This window comes from Cygnus olor, chromosome 4, assembly GCF_009769625.2.
Source record: "Cygnus olor isolate bCygOlo1 chromosome 4, bCygOlo1.pri.v2, whole genome shotgun sequence".
Taxonomy (NCBI): domain Eukaryota; kingdom Metazoa; phylum Chordata; class Aves; order Anseriformes; family Anatidae; genus Cygnus; species Cygnus olor.
The window spans coordinates 4,582,754-4,598,719 of NC_049172.1; the positions used below are offsets into that span (position 1 = coordinate 4,582,754).

At 37.9% G+C, this 15,966-nt stretch overlaps 1 protein-coding gene across 15 annotated transcripts in view; it reads left to right on the top strand.

The window, feature by feature from the left end:
- Positions 1 to 15,966, top strand: part of COL25A1 (collagen type XXV alpha 1 chain) — a 308,172-nt gene that overhangs the window by 285,818 nt on the left and 6,388 nt on the right. For 9 of the 15 annotated variants that reach the window (XM_040554847.1, XM_040554846.1, XM_040554851.1 and 6 more), the window contains 7 exons: positions 279 to 314; positions 1,189 to 1,242; positions 6,296 to 6,349; positions 7,531 to 7,557; positions 8,305 to 8,358; positions 13,003 to 13,089; positions 15,905 to 15,943. In XM_040554847.1, coding sequence (XP_040410781.1) covers positions 279 to 314; positions 1,189 to 1,242; positions 6,296 to 6,349; positions 7,531 to 7,557; positions 8,305 to 8,358; positions 13,003 to 13,089; positions 15,905 to 15,943 — 351 coding nt within the window. Of the gene's footprint in view, positions 1 to 278; positions 315 to 1,188; positions 1,243 to 6,295; positions 6,350 to 7,530; positions 7,558 to 8,304; positions 8,359 to 13,002; positions 13,090 to 13,513; positions 13,592 to 15,904; positions 15,944 to 15,966 lie in introns of all 15 variants that reach the window. The other 6 variants (XM_040554848.1, XM_040554858.1, XM_040554861.1 and 3 more) reach the window with 4 other exon arrangements.

A 15,966-nucleotide genomic window follows, 5' to 3' on the forward strand; every position in this document is an offset into this window, starting at 1 on the left:
ATTTGTGTAGCCTCACGCTTATTCTGGTCAATTGTACCACGATGGGAAGGCAAGGGCAGGTCAGTGATGTTGCACTGATATCAGAACAGATTCAGGCTCTTGATGTTTTATGTGAATTTTTAACTAACATGCTGTAGTAACGTGACACCCATTCCAGAACCCTGTCACAACTTGTACTGTACGTTTGAATTATGTTTATTCATCAGCACCACTTACTAATCTCACGTTCTTGTCATCCGTGTTATACCCATCATCCATGCTTCCACCTAACCACACAGGGAGCATCTGGCTTAGACGGAAAGCCAGGACCCCGGGTGAGTCCCTCGTCTTTCTGTGTCACTCTTCGTTACCGAGTCCGTGTGCTTTCCAGCTGGCCACGCTCTCTCAAGGCATGGAGGAATGAAGGCCAAATGTCGCAGGCATTTTCCGTGCCGGATCAGAGGGGGCTGCCTGCAGACTCTTGGGGCAATGTGTGGGGGAAGGAGAATGCAAGTATCTGCAGAAAGAGCTCTGAATCTTACAAAGACAGTTTGGTTTTCATTTTTGGTTGGAGAACTGCTGCAAAGCCTGTGCTGGTTGGGGCACTTATTTTCCTGAGAAGGGTCAGGGATTTGTTTTACACAGGAAAACATATTTGTTTTGTGCTAATATGGAATCAGCAAAATGGATGCAGATGTGCTGGGGTCGCACCACAGGCATTCTTATATTTAAAATAAATGTTAAATTATTTGTTTCTTATCATGATAAAGAAGTGGGTAAAGTGAAAGAAGGATAGAGTTATGTATCTGAAGGTTTCTGTAAATCTGCCGTTGATCACTGCAACGGGTGTATCCACCTTGTAGGTGGACATTTCAATTTACAAAATCAGTGCTTAATAATGAATATTGTTTGAACTTTCAAATTCTACTGGCCAAATTTCTTTCAATAAATTTAAACTCTTTGTATGACTTCCATGAATAAAGTCAAATCCAACTAGAAAATAGATGGGTTACTATCTAACATAAGAGCTTACAATGTAGCGTTTTGAAAGCCAAATGGATTTGTTTGCCCAGGTCCCAGCACAGTTCAGTCTGCATTTTCGACTGGTGAAGGCTGGTTCCATGTTAGTTCTTGGCTAGAAGACAGCTATTAAAACTAAAGACTTGTGAGAACAGGACCTCTCTCTTACCTCTTGGTTTCCTTTCACAGGGTGTAGATGGCCCAGTTGGTCCCCATGGCCCTGCAGGTCCTAAAGGAGATAGAGTAAGTATAATCTCTGTGGGCTTTTCTTTATGAAGAATGTGCCACAATAGTAAAATATCATACGGCTACTTATAGTGTGCCTAGATGTTACTAAACAGAACACTATTTCATCATAGAAAGATCAACCCAGAACTATATATGCATTCAAGTTACATGCACATTTATCCATGTAAGCATTGATTTTATAACTCATTAACTTTAGAAGAACTGGCATTTTGTGATTACTAATTGGTAAGAAGCTTACAGGACTTTTAAGTTTACAGTGCTATGCAGAACATAATTTTTTTTTTTTTTAATTTCATCAATTAGTATAAATAATTTGAGAGAACAAACTGGAAGTTAGTGTGATCTGTGATATATATATATATATATGAAATGGTTAAAAACAACACCAAAAAAAAAAAATCAAAAAAAACCACTGAGTATTCCTGAGGTATTTGCACTTAAGTTTTCTATCTTGAAAACAATTTTTAGCCTCTATAAAGTTTTTGTTTGTTTGTTTGTTTTCTAAGCATGGAAGTTAGGAACCCTCCTCTATTTAATTTGAAATATTCACAGTAAATTTTCTCCAATTGAGATAGGATAGAGTCCTTAATCTTCAGCCATGAGGTTGTCATCTTTAACAATACTGCCATGAACTTGTACAACAAAAAAAGATGATACCTTATACTAACTAAAACTTCCAAGGATTTCCCAGCCCAGACTCATGTCTCTTTGAATTTCTCAGTTTAACAAAACAGCTGTGCTAAAACAACTTCAGACTTGATGCACTGGGGACACAGCCATATGGCTCAGGTCCAGTTAACATTAGCAGCAGTAAAATAAAGATGTATGTGATGTGAGCATTCATTTCTATAGAGCTGTTTGTTGAAAAATAAATACAAGACATGCAATGCAGTCCAAAATAGGAACAGTAGCCTGTAGTTAACACTCAGGCTAGTTCATGGTTAGTCTGAAGGACTAGGGCTTTATTTATTTATTTATTTTTCTTTTTTTTTTTTCCTAGGGGATTACAGATTCAAGTTTTTCTTTTTTTCAGCTAGGACATAACTTTTTTTCTATCAACTCTGTGTAAAGATGGCTGAACACCATATTCAGCATTTCAGAAAATACTTGAGATGAAATATACATATAGAAGTATATAGAAATACTGTGCATTTTGTTCTTGCATTATGAGCTTTTATTGTGAAGGATGTTCCTGTTTCTGGTTGAAATTCCTTTCAAAAACAATGCACTATGATATGTGCTATTCTTCTAATGTATTGAGAATAACTATAATTGTTCTTCCTTATGAAGTATCCAAGGTCATAATAATTCATACTGCTGGATCTAGAATCAGCCTTATCATAGCTGCTGAAAAGTTGTATTTAGAAAGGAGCTCAGAGCTGCTGAAATGTAAATCAGTTCAGTAATTCCATATACACCGAGGGACAGATTTACAAAAATACAGAAACTAAGGTGTGGAAGAAATTCCTGAGCATCCACCATTTTCTGTGCAGCTGAATGAATGGGAGGAAATTCACAAGAAAGATGGAAGAATTTTTTTCCAAGCAGTCAACTACCAAGATTATTGCTGTAATTGTTTATTTAATAATTTAATACTGTTTGGGAAGAGGAGTTTTTCACAGAATAGTTATCTAACAGTTGGCTGGTGTTGGTATATGCTTGTTATCTAAATAACAAATCATAACATTTTTAATAGAGTCTTACAATTGCATTTGTAACTGTTGAGCTTGTTTATGTGAAAGCAGGGGGAGAATGTTTTTACCTGTAGATTTCAGACTTTACCTTTTAATTAAAAGTTGTGCACAATGCCACCACTCTGTCGCTGGACCGGATCACATTTTGTCCATGCTGATAAGAAAAACTTTGGACCGATATTAACCTAGAAGGGCACTAATGAATGCAAAGCTGAAATATAACCACATTATATCCAAAATATAACCACATTCTTAAGGCCACATTATTTAAAATTCGGAAAGACAATCTCACTTTAAGAGAATACTTGTAATGTACATTTATGTCTTTTTAAAAGTTGAGGAAAAGAAAGTGTAATTAAACTAAAACCTAATGATTTCTTCAGTAGAAACCGTGGTTTCATTGTTGCATAGGCAACATTTTGTGCAATTATGAATTACTCATCTTAGGTAGAACAGACCTGTACAAAGTAGGGATTCTTGGTTTCTTTCAAATTTACCTTTTTAATTAAAATAGAAAACATCAGTCAGTCCTTTATGCAAAACTTATTTAAATGGTGAAAAACTGGACTATGGAAATAGTGAATGTCACTATAAGATAGGAAACCATGGATTTTAGAACAAATGTCCTATTACTCACTGTACGAGCCTAGCCATGCAATTTTCTCTCTCAGCCTTGAACTGTTCATTGATTATTAAAAGCAAATGCAGGATTTAACATTTCATTAAGGCTGATACTGGTGAACATTTCAATACTCTGTGTGTTTGTGTATTTCTCTTGGTAGAAAGAAAAATGGTGGTTAACAGTTTGAATTGTTATCACGCATTTTAGACCAGTGTCTTTCAGCCCTTAAGAAATTTTTCAGCTATTGAAAAATTGAAAAATATCATTTTGCTAGGTGCTTAGACAACTTTTACTGAGGCCGTCTTCATTAGATGAAGGAGTTGATTGTAATAGGTCTCAGGGTCTGACTTTGTACCTGTTCATCTCATTTGTATATTGCCCTGGGAGAAAATAAAGAACATTGGTAAACAGACAAACCTCTTGAACTGCAACCAGTGAAAGGGGATGTGTAAAACTGAAGTATACTGACAGGCAGAATGTGTATCCAACTTCCTGTCAGGCTATAAGAAGCTGAAAGAGACAAAATTAATGTAATTCTAATTTTGGGAAACACCTGCCTGGATGGCAAAGACCTGTTTTTGAGTTTGCTTTTAGCTCTCAGACATATAGCCTATGCAAGGCTGTCATCACTGCACAAGTTCTGCACTGCGAGGAAGAATGCACTCTTTTTAATTTGGTTAAAATGTTTGTCACCATGATAATGGCATGAAATCTCCATCAATCGTAATGGAGACACCAGTTTGCAGTTTTATTCCTGTAAACCGTATTTACCCATGACTCAAGAGACTGAACTGAAATAGGAGGCAAATCACAAGCCTATGGTTTCTGTTCTTTGGGCATTGATGAATTCTCTCATGAAAAGATCTTAAAACTTTTTCTGAACTTTGCAAATATCTATTTCCCTGAAGGAAATACTTTCTTCTGAGTGCTAAGGGCAGTATGCCTATGACAATTCATCGATCTTCTATAATCCATAAACATTCAGGACCTCATCTGATATTCCAGACACGTCTCAGCATGTGCTTTGGATTGGAGGCAAAAACTGTGAGATACAGTTCTCTGAATGTACTCTTACGTAACAGATGACATTATTTCCCTAGACCGATATGCTAAGCATTCAGTATTTTTATGTCTACCATATGTTTAGCAGTGTTATAGGCCTGCCTTGTGAGGACTTTGTACAGTCATCTTTGCTGTTTAAGACTGAAAAAAAAAAAAAAGATACTTAACTAGTCTTGACGTATTTCAAGTATCAATCAAAGGATTTTGTAGCTGTTATATACATAGGTCAGCACATTACTTTCTTCTCAGCAGAAAGTTTTACAGCTGCAAAGGAATTTACTGTTTTGTAAATCAGCTGTTACTTCCCCACGCCTCCTATTGCTCTGCAAGGGCATCCAGCCTCAGTGCTGCTCAGAATCGGCTGGACGTTAAAAGCATAAAAAAAAAATCAGGCATTACACATCTGATCTCCTCCTCTAAAGTGAGTATAGACAGCATCAATCTCCATAAAAATATAAAGTATCTAAAACAATCAAATGTCGGTTTCTCTGACCAGCTCCTTATTGTAGCGATTATTTAACAACTGGTTCAGATACTCGGTTTATTCTGGTGCCTGCATTTTTGTATTATCCAGTCAATACAATCTAGATTTAGCAGCCAGTTTTTAGAGATGTGAGGGACTTGGCTGTGCAGATGGTCAGCACTATTAATTAGGCACATCTACATCACTGCCTTGTGCTTTTAATAATAAAGAATAGAGTAATGAATTAATAATGAGTAGTAAACAACCTTGATTTTTAAAGGTCTTGTATACATGATTATATCAAGAGCTAAAGTGAGGCAATTGCTAGGACGGAGCACAACACTTTGGTGTGACAGAAGCCTTGCACAAAAGCTTGTGGTAGGTTATGTTAAGGAAGGGAGGCACGCCCAGTGCTCACACTTACATGGGCTAATGTCAGCCAGCTCAGGAAGCTTTGCTCCATTGTCAATCAGAATGATCTGTCGGAGAGCACAGATGATTAATGCTGGCAACTTGAAATCTGTCATCTTGAAATTTCATTTCATTTGGAAAAGTTTGGTCTATGTTATATCCCACAATGATTTTCATAACATTCCTCTAGAAGCTGGAAAATCTTCCATGGATTTTAGTGCTGAATTAGATCAAACTTCTGGAGTAGTCTACTTGTTTTTCCTGCATATCAATGCAGTTTTGATGTAATAAAACACTGTATTTACATCTCTAATCTAGAATCCAATAGAGCAGTTAATAACACATCACACTGAGTGGGATAATCTCCACAATGTCACCGGTAATAGCATTGCCTGATTAAATACAAGCTTTGATTGACACGTTTTTTCTCGTCACTGTGTTACATCTCAGTGTTGTGCTGGAGCTTGATGCAGTATTATCCTCAGTTTTCATTGGATTTTTACTGAGTGCAATGTTGCAGCTGTTACAAGCTTAATATTGAAATCAGTGCAAGTCATTTGGAAAAATATTTTCAGTCACTAACTCATTTGAAAACAAATATCTTATGCCCAGAAAGTCATTTTGCTTAGGAAGTAATACATGCCTTCTCCCCGCACCCTGAATCATTTGTTGGATATTTTTTACTCAGAAGATTTGGGAATGCATAAACTTTAAGACAAAGAAAGCACTTTGTAGAGTCACTTCTGTATAAGATAGACAGTGTTTTTGTTTAGTTGTTCTGTAATCTTTTCTTAGGGTGAAAAGGGAACAGTAGGTGACCCTGGACCCAGAGGACCGTATGGCTTGCCTGTAAGTTGCATGTAGTTTTTACACATTGCTCTTTTCAACACTCCTTGATTAAACTGTGTGTTTTATGACTGCTTTTGACCTAGCAATACAACTAGTTTGAAAAAACAAACATAGATAATAATTCCTGACAATGCAAGATCACTGGCCTGTATCACAGACTTCGTTTCCTACTCAGGCATGCATGTGATTATGCAAAAGTAATGAAACAGACCAGCCACAAAGCAGCAAGGGAAAGGAAAAAGAATTCTAAGTGCTCCTCTATCTGCAGCTTGTGGTCTTGGCTGTCAGGGGACTGTGCAAGAGTGGCAGGAATTTGGGATGAAATGTGAAAAAATGTGATTGTCTTAGTCTCCATAAGTTGTTTGGATTTCCTTTCTGCAAGGCTCCTTTGCCATTGTATTTTTATATTTTTTTTTGACACTTCAGAGACAACAGGTTTGTTTTCATTTCTGTGTGTTGTGCTCAGAAGCACTTTGAGAAGTTCATTGGTGGATCATTCATGTGTGGAGATGGTATACTTTAAACCATTTCAGTCCTGAAGTATGAGTAAGAACTTCCTTTGGCTGAATGAGGATAGCCTCACTAAGATCAGTCGACTTACTTTGCGGATGACTGGGCCAGCTGTGTATATGTATGTATTCTGTTTGCTGACAGAAGCAAAGCTGCATCAACGTGCTGTGCCAACAGAACCAGCCTCTGTGAGAAACTTGCAATGCTTCCATACCCTCTCCAGTCTAATCTGTTTGAGCCAAAATTAAGTTGAATACAGGCTTGTGATTTCATTGGATGCATTTAATTGGATCAAGAGTCAATGACTAAGAGACAGATTCAGGCTCTGTGGAATGCTGGACTAACTTGCAGTGCATATTTATTTGAGGGTCATTTTTGTAAGTTAAATTCGATATTTAAAAAAAAAAATTTGTTTCCTCTTCTTGGGAACTATTTTTAGCCCACTCCTGGAACCTGCATACAATCAACAGCAAAATTTTACAGTCAAGTTATCAGTTCCCGGAAATGTTAAACACTGATGGATGTGTCCTTCACTAATTGCAATGCTATGTGTACAGTCTTAGCAATGTGTGATACCACTGCACAGAGTGGACGCAGAAGTGGGGCATTAAGTTGGCCTTTTGGTATCAAAGCTTAGGGACACTAATGTAGTTTATATGGTTCTTTGGCAGGGCAAAGATGGCGAGCCTGGCCTTGATGTAAGTAATATGTATGACCAGTACACTCATGATGGTAGGTAAGCTTCCCTCAGGAAACAGCTTACAGTGTGTAACACATTTGTTTCCATTTAGTGTGCATGCAGTATCTACAGAGAGTGTACTAAATGCTGCATTTGCTCTCTCCCTATGACAAAGAGAGCAAAGAATGTGCAATGTACATCCCTTGTCTACCCGTCCCACCAGATATAGTGCTTAGTAATACAAGTAGTTGCTCCTTTGGAAGTCGATAGGCTGAAAAACTGCACTTGGTAAGAGAACACTTCCACAGTCAGACCTGTGGCTCACTTGGAGCAGAGCAATGAGCCACTAACATTTACGTAAATTTACCACTAATTAAAGAGAACAATTCCATAACTGCCAAGTGATGCATTTCAAAGTATAGGCCCTTTCTTTCGGTTCAAGACTTGCTGAAAGCCTTTCTCTCCTGTCCTCCACCAAAATCCCTAATTTGGAGGAGTCTTTTCCAGAAGCTACATTTGCTACATAGCATGGACTATTGCCATTTCGAGTGATATAATTTCTTTCCGTCACTGGCAAAATGACTGCCAAACACCATGACTTGCTTCACATGCTCTCACGCATGCATGCGTATGCATACATCACATGTACATACAACGCATGTAGTGAAGTCACCTTTTTGTACATTTTCCAAGAGTATTTGAAAGCTTAGCCTGCATGTGAGTAGAAGTCAACCTATCTTTGTCCCTTTTTTTTTTTTTTTTATAGGGTTTCCCTGGTCCTCGAGGAGAAAAGGGTGATATAGGAGAAAAGGGAGAAAAGGTGACCACAATGTTATTAACTGTTGTTTGATTCCTTAGCCTAGTCAGTTCTGCTGTCCTTATTCAATGAATTGTCCCATTAAACCTGCTCTTTGTTTTTATTGTGTGCCAAAAGGCAGCTCACAGATACATGCTAAACAAAATCCTGTCTTAGAAAGACCATGAAAATTTATGCACAGAACTAGTACTATTGCCATGTGCCAAAGCACAGTTTGTTTTTAGGCTTACTTTCTTCCATTCCTCCTATGCTTGTTGAAAGTCCTTGTCAGCCTGAAATTTTTAATGCTGCCCTCACTGAAAGGAGTCATTTCAGTAGTATGGAAGACACTAGGTCTGAGCCTTGGCAGTATTCCAGTAACTTCTGACCCCAGCGTACTATGTCTGTACACACATGTCCAATACCAAATGGCTAGGGACAGGGAATGTCTGAAAGTTTAATTTGTGGCAGTGGCTTGCTTATATTTAAGAGAAGTTCTCAGTGATACTTGTGGATTGAAATTAAATCTTACACTACTCTTCTGGTAAACCAACCAGACAGTGAAATTAACAGAAACAGCCTAATAACATTTTGGCCGTCCAGACACAGTGGCATGGAAATGTGTTCAGTATAGTGCAATTTAGGACTAAATACGTGCAGAGCAAGCTCATGAGCAAATCTCCAGTATTTCTAATCAACACAGAGCCTCCTTCTTAAGCTTCCTTCCAGTTGCTAAAACTTGGAATTTTTACTCACACCAAGCCCCTTAATCTAAAATTCCATATACACAGCAGGTGATTTTCCTAGTCGGACAACTATTTTGGCCTAGATGACACACACCAAGTTATACTCAGTCTACATTCCCTCCAGGAATCTTAGACAGGAAGCAGAGGAAAGAAGTCCTTGTGGCTGTTCTTCTCCCTCACTTAATACCATCAGGCAAAACAGTTCCTAAAAAAGGCATCAGTGAGGATACTATGAAATGTGTCCGTCCCTTCTGTCCCCATTACACTGCTTCTTTGGAGCTCAGAGATCGCTGTAAGGTACCAGTCTTGGAGAACAACTGTTTCTTGTGCTCCATGAATGTTGTAAAGGCAGTGGCTGACCTGGCAGAGGAACCACAGTGAATGGTGAGCTGTTGCTTGCTGTCAAAGACTTTGGGTCTATCTGTCACAAGTGAATCTCTGCCTTATAAATTGTCAGAACGTTCAAAAAATTAAAAGGCAAAGAAAAGTCTTTCTCAGTGAAAAGACAGGGAAGATTTAGCTGCAGCCTCTTGAAGAGAGCTTCCGTTGCACACTTTTGACACATTTTTGGCAGAAATGAGGGAATACTTTGTCTGGCAAGTAAACATTTCAGTAGAAACTCCTTAGCTTAGCATCAGTAGTTCCTTTTCCAACTGGAAGGCTGACTCTCAAAAGACCCAAAGTAATGCAAGTAATAAAAACTTTCATTGTGATATATTTTCTCAGTTCTTCAGTTTTTCCATATATAAATTACTAATTATCTATGACCATTGTGGTGTAACAAAACCTGGTTCAGTTTACATGCTGAGGATCTAGCTCATGATTTCTTGGTTTTTAAATACTGCTTACAATATTGGCTGTTATACTGACTTCAAACAAGTTGAGATTAGCAAATTTCTAGTTAGGTAACTTAATTCCAGTTGCATCACAAAAATTCATGTCTTTACTAGCAAGCTGTTGAGAGACAGCAACGCTTGTTTTTTCACAGATATGCCTTGATGGGCAGCAAGTAAATAAATAGTTACTTCGGTTTTGAGATTGAATCATAAACTGATTTTTATTTTAGCCTGTTGGTAGTTCTACAGTGAAACCAAGTCAGTGTTTACATCATAATGTCTGCTTAACTTGGCTGTAAAAAAAAAAAAAAAAAAAAAAAAAAGTTCCAACTGCAATTACTCATAGAAAATTATAATCCAGGAGCACTCAGCACAAAAGGATTTATACAACTGGTTTTGTATTTTCAAGTTGTATGAATATAAGTTAATTTCTTAAAAATAATTTCTTAAATACTACATTCTTCTTTAGTAAAGAAGATTTAGAAAATCACTAAAAGAGGTTAGTGGTTCAAATTCCACTTTTTTCAACCTTCCTACACTCAAAAAGGAATAACCTTTAAAAAAGGATGGAGACTGTGTTGTGTGGGGAGGGAGGGAAGCAAGCCCTGATCCCAAATGTGCAGCTGTCTCTTGATATAAAGGGTGTCAGAGGAGTACTGAGGTATCACCAGAGTGGCTGGGAGGGCATCATCCTTTTCCTTCTACCCTCAGCAGTGATAAAGCTCTGCACGTGAGGACTGGAGATTGTTCCAGGTACACCTGTCTTAAAAAAGTGCCATATATTGGTATTTCTCTAAGCAGTGAGGAAGGACGGGAAGGAAACTATTTTTTTTTTTTTTTTTTGATTCTTCATCAGCACAATTCTTCATGCTTCCTATCTCCTGTGGAGCTCTATAGTCCAGGGTAAGGAGGTGAAGATTACTGGAGAAGAGCTCAGACCATGGAAAAACTAGCAAAGTCTTCAGCAATCTCAGACCACTCTCTACACAGATGATTGCTGCTTTGGTTCAAATAGGACCATAGATTTGCCCTGCAAAACTGGAAGTTTAACTAGTTACCTGCTGACTTGTAACACAGCAAATTAAAGAAATACAGGTCCTAAAGACGTAAAAGAGACTCAGAAATCAAACTGTACTGTCTGTTCTTACAATCATTTTTGGACTATGTCCATGCTATGTGCTTAGCTCTACTCTTGGTAAACATGTTTGTGTTACATCGAGCACAAATAACATGAGATTTGACCCTGAAACTGTTGGGCTTCTGTGCTATACTGCCATGCTTGTAGGTTTAAGATGAAAGCTTATCCAACTTACACTTCCTGACTTGTGATTTATTTTTTTTTTTACATCAGTCTTATAATTTGGTACAGAAGGGTAATGTTTGGGTTGCTTTTTTTCCTAAACACTATCCTGCAACTTTTTGGCACACAGAAAAGATAGACTAGGAACTTTGTTCCTATCGCATCATGAGTGCAGTATGCTTTGTTCATGGAATATACTTTTTTTCATTTGATTGTGCAAGTATGCTACGATGTAGAATGAATAATGTGTTTTTATTATGTCCTATTTAAATATAATATAGATTTTTATTATTTTTATTTGTGTAAAAAGTTTTTTCTCTGTTAATGAATTCAGTCTTTCTGTGCTGGTGTGGAACTAGTTAAACATCTGTTTGCTATACTTCACCGAAACCTGTCTGCCTCTCCAAAGGAGCATTCCTTCCTTCTCCTTTTACCTTCATCCCTCACAATTCCTCTGTCTTTTTTACCCTTTTCCTCACAAATTAAATCCTCCCAGTAGCCACAACCTCGCTTGCTGGTTCTCCAATGTCATACTAATTTTCCTATGACTATTTTTCCCCATTTCTTTGTGATATTCCTGATTTACTCATCCTTCCTATCCTATTTTTTACAGACCTAGCCCAATTTGTTTATTTTTTTAATGGAACCTTTTTTGATTTTTGTGAAATTGAGAGCAAGCCTGAAACTCATTTACCATTGTGATCAACTGGTGTGAAATCAATTAGAAAATGAACTCTCCAAACATTTTATACTGCTTGAAGGTGGGGTTATCTTTGCAGGTGCCTTTGTTGAGGGGATTTGACTCATTTCCATTAGTAATTAAAGCAATAGAAGTTTTACATTTAAAAAGAAAACTCAGTTCAAACTCAAGGGACTGAGTACAGTAAAATAAGTAGATGAAATGTCTGCTGTAGAGAGAACATTTAAATGGAACCATTAAATAAATATTGTTTAAATATTAGGATATTTAAATAAACAAAAGCTAATTATCACTTTTGACTAGTTTGTGGTATCAAGACATTATGAACTCATTGAAAGTGCCATAGCACCTCTCCATCAAGCAGTTTGGATGTTTTGATTCCTGTAACAGGGTTTGAAATGAAGGGTCCCATTGTATTTGGAGTGATACGATTGCACCCTCAGTGATATCAGCAAGGTTTCTGTGGATTTTTTGTCCCAAACTCTTACCAGAGTGCAGAAGGTCAATTCAGCAAAGTATGTGCTGGGCCAAGTGCACCCTTGACGCAATACCATAGAGCCTGACGGAATTTTGCCAGAAACTGTCCACCCCTGCAAAGCATCCATCCCCCAAGTCTTTTTCAGAGAAACGATGCTGATGTACTCTGCTCTTGCAAAGTTGCTTCTGACTAGTGACAGATCTTCTGAGGAAGCTGCCAAACCCAGCTTGGCATGCATGTGTACTTCAGAGCTGTCACTTACAACAAATAGGAGACCTCTAATTTTGGACTATGGATTGGAGGGATTTGCAGATTTGCCTCTATCTCAAGAAATCAGTGATTTCAAGCCCTGTTGTAGGATTCAAAACATTCATGATACTGATATAAGATACCAACACAAACTAATACCAACTGATTGCAGTTCTTGTTTGTGATCATACAATTTATTTTTCCACATAATGCACCATCCAAACCAGAACACAGTGGTAAGTGTCCTTTCAGCTCTCCATTGGCTTAAAAAAAGAAAAACCCAAACTTTTAAACCAATCTTTCTTGAATTTTTTTCCAAAAGCATAAAACGTGTTTTATCCAAACCATTGTATCCACAGGGGGAAAAGGGAAAGAAAGGCAAAAAGGGGCCTAAAGGGGAGAAAGGAGAACAGGGTGCTCCTGGATTAGATGCACCTTGCCCATTGGTACGTTTCACTTGTGTATTGGACGGTCGATTGTCCTGCTGTAGACCGATGGAATAAGAAATGAGGGGAGAGGAACAAGCACCAGCTGGTGTGTCACCTGTTGCCCTTTGTTAATGCAGCCTTATCTCAAGATCTGGAAATTATGGAGCAGAGTTGGTATTTCAGCCTCCTAATTTAGTTTAAAGCACTTAAAGACTCAAGACTTGAGAACAAGATTTGGTTGTTTCTTTCATTATTTTCTGCCAAACGTTGAAAAAGAACCGAATTCAGTGTGGGCCAGGGTCAGTGCTCGCACAGATTGAAACCACACCACTGCTGTAAGCTTGCTCCTCTTGCCTTTCTATTGTTATTTGTTCACTCCATCTAAGTCAATACTGAAGGCATTTCCTTGACAGTAACATTGCAAGTTAATCTTTACAAACAGGGATTCCGTGGAATTAAGGGGGAAAAAGGGGAGCCAGGCCAGCCTGGCCTGGATGGGCTGGATGCCCCTTGCCAATTGGTACAGTATTTCTCTTTCCTACCAACCCTGCATGTGGTTCCTTTGTTTGTAGTCAGCCGTTCTCAATGTAAAGTAATGTTTTTTTCTGGGCTGACTTTACGTTATTCACATAACACATGCATGTGCATGAATAAACCAGCTGCTTCAGTGATCATAACTGTAATGAAAGAACACACATTTTTGTTGACACTTCAAACCTAACTCTCAGCAGTTTGCTCCCACATTACACGGCAATTTATAAGTTTGTGTCCTTCCTACATTTTCCCTGAGAACCGTTTGTTTGTTATTTTCCTCCCAAAATGCCTATTGCCTTACTTACCCTGAACCCAAGTCTTCGTAGAACCCCAGCACAATCACCACTTCTAATCAAGTCTGATGACTTCTGTCTGCACTGGCTCAGTTTTTCACCCTAGCCCATCCCAGAGCTACTCTGCACCCTGGACTTCCTTTCAAATCCACGTAGTCATGGGTGCGTGTTTTCAGGATTTGGCCAAAATCATGTACATGAGATTCATGTAAAGAATGAGATAAATATTATTTCTGAAAATCAACTCATACGTTTCCAGTAAGCAAAGCTGGAGCCTGCTCTCACAGACCCTACACAAGCAAAAACTTTGGTGTCTGGTCTGTTCATCAAACAGTATTCAAAAGGATTTGGAAATGAAAAGCTTACCTGAAGTTTGTAAGAAGATAACAGTCTGCAGCCCAAACCCTCACTGTCTTTGTTATTTAACGTCTTCAATTTAATGGTCTCACCCTTGGAACTTACCTTCCTGGAATACACAGAACACTCCCCACTCTATGTTAGCATGAATTCAAGTTCCCACCTATACTAAAATTCTACTCGTTGACCCTCTCCCTTGTACCAATCTGGCAACACTGATTTAGTGGCAAAGTAAGTTTAAATTTTTTTCCATTTAATAATAAAACCAACAACCACCACCGACAAAAAAACAGTACTACATACACATTTTCTAAAGAAGTAAGGATGATTTTTTTAATTGTTCACAGTAAAATCTGCATGTTCTGATACTGTTTGTTGGTTAAGCACGGTTCTCTAAGATGAATGTTAAATTAAGTAGAATTTATTTCAACTATAGCACTTCTAATTTAAAGTCAGTGGATTTTAATCTTAAATATATAGTCCATTAAGATTAGTCCATAGCCCATTTCGTTTGCTTCCACTTAATGGTAACCATATCTCATATATTTTGTTGGGGATAATCAAGCATGCTTTTGTAATTTAAAAATGTTTCTGTCTCTTTATTATCATTTATATCTGGAGGTTCGCTAGCAATTGTTAATGAATGAAAGTTATTTCATTCATACGTAATTACCAGAATAAGCTGCTAAGCAAACAAGCATGGGTTCTTGCTTTAGGCAGTAGGCCATTCCCATCAGATTACATGCAAGCACATACAAAAATGCTCATTAATCACTATCTTCACAGGTAAATCCATGTAAGAAGCATTACTATTCTTTAGTCTTAAAAAGGAAAAAAAAAAGTCAAGACCTGAACTTTTTTGCTGATCATGTGTAGTCTAGTAACATGGTATGTGCTGAGTATGTAACTGTTTGATGTGTAGGCCCTTTATAGCTATGTAACTTGGAATTAGTTCCATGAAAACCTGCTTAACCAAGGTCAAAAGTTGGATCTGATCTCTCTGCGTGTATAGTAATGTGTGAACGTAGGGTGGTGACAGAAAAGAAATGGCATGACACTAGCATAAGAATGAATTAGATGGGCATACTGTCCAAGCGATGGCATAACGTTGCTGGACTGCCCTGTTCCCAGCACTGCTTTCTTCTGCTCTGTCACTCAGAACTGTGTTCAGGGTGTTAAGACTTTGCTGCTTCATTCAAAAGCTAAGAATGAAAGGGAACAGAAAAGATCATCACTGAATTTGAGTCTTGCTATCTTATCACTGGATTAACTTTGTACTAGGGGCCCATAGAATGCAATACCCTCCAGATAAAAGTGATATTTTTTTGCTTATCGATCTTGTACATTCAGCTACAGATTGTTGTGAATGACAGATTATATTTTAAAAAAACAAGTAGCCTAAGCTCTAACAGCAATGGGAAAGTGATTAAGATGTGATTAGATATACACTTGTAATGCTTTAGGAAAATACATCTTTATAGCACAGAGGTGTGTAGGTACTTACAGTTCACCTTGAGAACAAGAGAGATTAAGTTAGGAACTGGTAGCTACCTATGAGATAAAAAGGCTGTTCTAAACAGATACAGACGGAAGGCTATGCTATCAGATCTAACTATGCTCTTTTTATTTTTCTCCTCCCTTTGAAACAGGGTCCTGATGGATTACCCATGCCTGGCTGTTGGCAAAAGGTAGGATGGGCAGAGTTTTTCTT